This window comes from Diaphorina citri, unplaced genomic scaffold (genome assembly GCF_000475195.1).
Source record: "Diaphorina citri unplaced genomic scaffold, Diaci psyllid genome assembly version 1.1 scaffold1112, whole genome shotgun sequence".
NCBI lineage: Eukaryota > Metazoa > Arthropoda > Insecta > Hemiptera > Psyllidae > Diaphorina > Diaphorina citri.
The window spans coordinates 19979-26769 of record NW_007378541.1 but is presented as its reverse complement, the minus strand read 5'-3'; the positions used below and the strand labels follow the sequence as shown (position 1 = coordinate 26769).

The 6791-nt window shown below is 38.7% G+C and overlaps 2 protein-coding genes across 2 annotated transcripts in view; both read left to right on the top strand.

Moving 5' to 3' along the window:
* The first annotated feature begins 1223 nt into the window (after positions 1-1223).
* LOC113469519 lies at positions 1224-2116 on the top strand. The gene is made up of 2 exons (XM_026827295.1): positions 1224-1403; positions 1787-2116. Exons 1-2 carry the CDS (start codon positions 1329-1331, stop codon positions 2114-2116), a joined length of 405 nt encoding a protein of 134 aa, XP_026683096.1. The 5' UTR covers positions 1224-1328.
* Positions 2117-4604: 2488 nt separating this feature from the next.
* Positions 4605-6791, top strand: part of LOC103514265 (mitochondrial inner membrane protein OXA1L-like) — a 6810-nt gene continuing 4623 nt past the window's right edge. Inside the window, exons 1-3 of the mRNA XM_026827292.1 lie at positions 4605-4760; positions 5294-5544; positions 6263-6370. Coding sequence (XP_026683093.1) covers positions 4640-4760; positions 5294-5544; positions 6263-6370 — 480 coding nt within the window. The 5' untranslated portion in view covers positions 4605-4639. The remainder of the gene's footprint in view (positions 4761-5293; positions 5545-6262; positions 6371-6791) is intronic.

Below are 6791 nucleotides of genomic sequence, written 5' to 3'. Positions count from 1 at the left end.
AATAATTGAGGATAAAATTCCATACCTCGGCTGGGATCGAACCCACGCCCTCCTGTTTACCAGGCGAGCGTCTTGACCGCCACGTCTTGACCACTACCTACGTACCTATCCTAAGCTAGATTCGTTTGCTTAACTCCCTCCCATGAGTAGGTAACCACTCCAGGCTAGGTGAGGGTGGGTGGAGGCCCCATAGAGGGATAAGGAGGCCCGAACAGACACCTGAGGTAGGTATTAGAGGACTTCTTAATACCTACTTAGGTAGGTATTAGAGGACTTGATTTCTAGGTAGGTATATATCTCTGTTCTTTTTTCAGGCGACTACCCTTCCAAAAGAACACCAAACTTTGTTGAGAAACTCCGAAGTATCAAACCCAATCAAGCAGATTGGTATTGGAACTAGAAATCAAATCAAATCACGAATCATTGTGGTGAAGCAAAGAGCAACTTTGTTTGTATCACAGTATTACAAGTCTTTCGTTTACTCAATCATCATCATCGCTCATTTCTTTGACTTATGATGCCGCCTCTGCTTGTCTGCTTGTTCTCGTACTACACGTACGAGAACAAGCAGACTCGGCCGATACGCGTGGTTGCCAAAGGTCTACACCACATGTGGAGTGAAGAGGAGATTTACAACCTACATATTCAGAATAAATATGTAATTACCTACCTACCTATTCATTTCAAATTACCTATTTTCTATTTTTTAGTCATCTAGGTATTCTAGGTCGTTTTTATTATAAACAGGCACCTGCATAGAATAAAGTTTGACTATGGCGAGAATTGAACCCGAAAATACAACAACTTGGGTATTTTCAAAATCTTTGTTTTGTTTTTCTTTTTTTTTAAAGAGTTTTGATAGAGGGAACTAACTATAACTTCTAAGGTCTTATCGTTCCCGAAAGAGAAGAGAGAAGGAAGACAGGATAGGAGAAAGCCAGCCGTTCCCAGAACGAACCTTATACTTTCAAGATAAGATCCGCCCCGGGCGGGAATCGAACTCACGGCCTAGCGCTTACACGGTAGCTAACTAGGCTGGCTTTTATTTTCTAAATCTGTGCGTGGAGCAAACTTGCCCCGCCGGAAAACTTTTAAGTATGCAATACACAACCCAAGATTGAGTTACCCACAACTGCGCTCTAGCGAGTGGAAACAGAACTATTGAAAATTCACCGTCCAGACTCGAGCCCGCGGAGCCCGGGAAATTTCAAATTATTTGATTATTTCACTCAGGGCTGCAGAGGGATGAAAGACGTGAGATTTTTGTAGAAAACGAATAAAAAAGATTAAAAGAACCAACAAGAAGACAAGATTGGATTTAATTCACAATGATTTCACTACGGTGTCTGTATTCCAGCAGTAGACATGTTCTGAAAAGCCCTCAGCTATCTTTTACAGTCAAGGTAAGTTGGTGCCTATTTCACTGCTGAAAATGTAAAGACTATCAATTCTACTGTACCTGATCCAATGTGAAATTCAGTCTTTTTGATTGATAATGTAGCTTGGAAAAGTCCCCTGAACGCACAGATCATAGGTACCTGGCTTCCAATCACCTTATAGCAGCAACAAGGAGTTGTTCTTGAAAGGATTTTACATTGAGTGATGTAGGTACCTCTAATTCCTCATGCAGCAATTGATTAACAGTAGTATAGTTTCTACTGCTCCACTTCTTCATGCAAAGAGTCCTTTCAGTAATAAAATTAGGCATGGTTGGTCATAGCCTGTTATGACCAGAATATTCACAAAGGTTAAATTAACACTTGATCAAATGTTTTTGTAATTCCAGTTTGAATCCCGTTGTCAATATCACCACATCAAATCACACCAAACACAAGTGCTTGCATCATGTCTGTCAAGACATAAACTTCAAACCTCATGTGCAAGTATCAGTGCTGCTAGATTTCTTAGTACGAAACATGTTGACTCAGTGGAAAGTCAAGATGAACAAGTTACACAGTTGTATTCTAAAAATATTGATAAGTTATCAGAAACAAGTGCCGTACCTCCAATGGATAAATCAAACATTGGGTCTCCAGAAATAGTTGAGACAGTCACACCCACTAGTATCCCGGAAGCTCCTATGTCCAAGATTGCAGAACTAATTCAGGTAAAGTAATCCTGAACATTATAATCCATTAGGTCAGTGGTTCTCAAACTTTTTTTGGCCACGGAGCACCAAGCAACTGCTGTAAATTCTACAGAGCAGAATGTACCGGGTTGAGATGAGATTGGACTAAAGATATTGTTTCTACAGTTTGGAATGGGAGTGGTAACTGAAAAACAAGGCAAGTTTACCAACCTTGCCTTCCCCAACCTGGTACATAACCGCTTGACCCAATAAGGCTACCAGGTTGTTATAATGTAAGGAGCCTATTGATACACACAAGAGCTGTGCTTTCTTCTCATTAGAAGTTATGTTTTTCATGGCACAGTAATTCGAAAAGCGTTCTAAATAGCTAGAAAATTTCTCATTTTCAGATATGTAGTTTTCAAAAGGTACTAGATTTGATTGGGTACTTTCCTGAGTATGTTGAGGCTTCATCGTCTGTATAAGCTGTGTCATCGTAGCGAGAAACTGCTGGAATTGATCTGCGTCCATGGTTGAATGGTTGAATAAAACTTGAAAAACTTGAAATCTTGATTGAATTGAAGAATATTATAAAACTTTTTCACCTTCGTCGCCAACTTTTATGAATTAAATGTGTGTGTATTGAAATGACAAGACGAGTGTAAGGGTTTGACAGGGAAAAGCTATGTGAGAAAGAGAACATTTTATATTGAGTCGAAAAATGCAATTTGAAAAACTGGACAGACTGGACTGGGAAAATCTAACAGTATCGATTGAAGTATTGAATTGGTTGTCATGGATACAACAATCTCCCCTCCTAATATGAAACCACACATGTCGCATAAGATCTAGTACATGACATAATCTCCATATCGTACTGGAGGGCGGCGATTCCGTACAGGACGACCAGATGCAGGCGGTGTATCATGCGGACATGTCCGGGAAAACCCGGACGTCTGGAAACCCTAATCATAGGTAACCTGGCTTCCAATCACCTTATAGCAGCAACAAGGAGTTGTTCTTGAAAGGATTTTACATTGAGTGTTGTAGGTACCTCTAATTCCTCATGCAGCAATTGATTAACAGTAGGTAGTATAGTTTCTACTGCTCCACTTCTTCATGCAAAGAGTCCTTTCAGTAATAAAATTAGGCATGGTTGGTCATAGCCTGTTATGATCAGAATATTCTCAAAGGTTAAATTAACACTTAAGTAAATTTACTTGATCAAATGTTTTTGTAATTCCAGTTTGAATCCCGTTGTCAATATCACCACATCAAATCACACCAAACACAAGTGCTTGCATCATGTCTGTCAAGACATAAACTTCAAACCTCATGTGCAAGTATCAGTGCTGCTAGATTTCTTAGTACGAAACATGTCGACTCAGTGGAAAGTCAAGATGAACAAGTTACACAGTTGTATTCTAAAAATATCGAAAAGTTATCAGAAACAAGTGCCGTACCTCCAATGGATAAATCAAACATTGGTTCTCCAGAAATAGTTGAGACAGTCACACCCACAAGTATCCCGGAAGCTCCTATGTCCAAGATTGCAGAACTAATTCAGGTAAAGTAGTTAATCATCAACATTATAATCATTAGGTTGTTTATGACCGGGTTGAGATGAGCTTGGACTAGTGTGAGACATATGTTTCTACATTTGTATATGAGGGTAACTGAAAAATCAAATGCATCAAGTTACCACCTTGCCTTCCCAATCCTGGTACAATAACCACAACCTTAGGTATTTAATTTTTTTATATAGGTAATATAATCCTTTTGGTAATAGTGCGACTTGGTTAAAAAGAAAAAAAAATTACATTGCCCTTAACTATGGAATAGAAGTCATGCTGGTATCTTGCTTTATATGTTCATTAAAAACACCTCCTCTCTATCACACTCTCCAGAAAAATATTTTACTCAATACGGAGTTGATCAAAATATGTTGGTATTGAACACCAATATTAATATGTCTGTCTATGTCTGTCCGTGTTATATTACAGAACTTGCCAAAAGCCTCCTATAGAAAGTCCTGGGTCCTCGGTGGATGGGACCACCATCGGGTATGGTACAGCAGTGTTTTGAATATGCTGCAAAACGTATGAGGTGCTCGATATGATGCTTGGTAGGCATTACGCAATTTATTACGGGTTTAGTGACAGGTGTTTGATTGAATCCATAACATCATCCATCCTTTATACAGTGTTAGTGTTAAACTAAATAAAGTAATATTAAAACAAAATCAGTATTAAAAATGTTCTATTTGTAAATTTGTACTCCTTAATTAAAAAGACCATCTATCCATCAAAAAAAAAAAAAAAAAACATACCTACCTAAAAGGAAAAGAACAAAAATGTAAACTGATTAATTTTATACTGTGTCATATCATCATAATTATGGCAACTCTGTAAGCAGAGCAGTTTGATAAATGCATTTTAATTGTTTCTCAGACAAGAGACACAAGTAAATAAATTCTGTGATGTGAACCTGTGTCCCTCCAAATATATCAATCAGCTTTGAAAATGGTTTGTTCCAATTTATGTTTCAGCCACTGTGTTTGTTCGACTGTGCATGTTCCCCATTACTATCATGTCACAGAAGAATGCTATCAAAATGCATAACACATTGCCCGAGATGAATCGGATTCAACAGAAGATGACCGAGGCAAGACAGATGGGTGATAACTTTGAAGGTAAGGTACTAGCTAAGAAATGTTATTCTGGATTTAGACTAGTGTTTGAGGAAGGATAGCATTAGAAACAAGAGAATCAGAGAGATAGTGAATGTAGGGCCACTAGGAAAGAAAATGTAGGCTGAGATGGTTTGGACATGTGGAGAGGAGAGATGAGAGTTACGTGGGTAAGAGGCCAAAACCAAAGAGGAAGAAGAAGACCAGTGTTTGACTGTGGTACACTAAATAGGTAGGTAGGTAGGATAAACCTAACGCCTAGCCAGTTCAGTTGGCAGTTTTCAATGTGTTCATTTTATTCTGTTTTGAAAGAAAAATCCTGAGTCCTTGTGATGGCTCAGTACAATCAAAAATAATAATAATAATAATAAAAAGTTGAGAAAACATTATTACATTTAATGTAAGTTCATAGAAAATGATTTCCTGAACCTATGCAACTAACGTTTTAATCTTGGATTTAGAGTGAGTGAGTGAGTGAGTGAGTATATTATCCTCATGCTTTTTCTTTCCACTCATCTCTATGTCTCCTATTATAGCGGCCAGGGCTGGTCAAGAGCTCATGCTGCACATGAAGAAGAATGATGTCAATCCTATCAAGAACATATTGGTTCCCATCATGCAAGCCCCTGTGTTTATTAGTTTCTTCATGGGTCTACGGGGAATGGCCAATGTTCCAGTGGAATCTATGAAGACTCAAGGACTGTGGTGGTTTACTGACCTTACACTACCCGATCAGTTCTATCTGCTACCACTACTGACTAGCGCTACACTATTTGTAACACTCGAGGTAAACCAAACAATCATTATACATAATGTACATACTTTATTTAGACTACCGTCATTGACAAAAAAAAAGTATGAGTTGTTCGATTGTATAACCTGTTTAAGGTTACTTTCCGATGTTCTCGTGTTAACCCAGCACCTACACTACCTACTCGTAAATGGGAAGTATATTGTGTCTCTTCTTGCCCAAGTGATGAGAGGCATATTACGGGATAGGCATTGGGCATGCCCATCCAGTTGTTTAATTGCTACCCCATCTTGAAGAAAAAAAAAAGAACAGCACTGATGATTCTGTAAGGCAAAACCTGCAGTCAGCAATACTGTACTGACAATCAAATGTGACTGAAGTAGATACAGTTATCATATACATTCCTAATAATTGATGTATGAAACCTCACAATGTCTCTGATAAAATACATAATTATTATAGTCTTATTAGTAGAGTGTAGAGTATTACAATAATAAATATATTCATTATTCATTGTTATAACAATCAATTGTCATTTGTTCAAGATTGGAGCAGAAGGCGCTCCCATGGCAGGAAATTCAGCCAAGTATGCCAAATATTTGCTCCGAGCAATCCCCATCGTTATCTTTCCTCTAATAATTGATGTATGAAACCTCACAATGTCTCTGATAAAGTACATAATTATTATAGTCTTATTAGTAGAGTGTAGAGTATTACAATCATGAATATAACAATCAATTGTCATTTGTTCCAGATTGGAGCAGAAGGCGCTCCCATGGCAGGAAATTCAGCCAAGTATGCCAAATATTTGCTCCGAGCAATCCCCATCGTTATCTTTCCTTTTAGTCTGAATTTCCCTGGGGTAAGTAACTCACATTTTGCTATAGCCATGAGTTAGGATACATGGGTACGTATTAAACCAGCCACTCTCGCTTACACCGTCTGACAAACCGCGGTCTCAAGCTTTTTCCGCCTAAAGCAGCGCGCAGACTGATCATACACTTCCAACACTTCAGACATTTCCGACAAATCCTGTATTCTGCTTCCTATGCGGATGCCTGCACACGGAACATTTGCGATACAGGCCCAAGTTAAGGGTGGACCTAGGATCCAGACAAGTCTGGCACATTTCGTCGCGCGTCTGACTAGTATGTGAGGGTCTGTGAAGTCCTGTAAAAGGCCTGTCTAAAACATAAACGAAGGATACAATTCATTACCATCAGCCGTGTGGATAGGGCATAGTCTATAAAGGTTGTGAACGGCTGGTATGATGGTAATGAATG

What these genes read in the sequence shown, in the direction of transcription:
- LOC113469519 (XM_026827295.1), top strand. Translation starts at nt 1,329, where the DNA reads ATGATTTCACTACGGTGTCTGTATTCCAGCAGTAGACATGTTCTGAAA. An exon ending in AGCTATCTTTTACAGTCAAG is followed by an intron (nt 1,404 to 1,786) that starts GTAAGTTGGTGC and finishes TTGTAATTCCAG; the next exon opens with TTTGAATCCCGTTGTCAATA.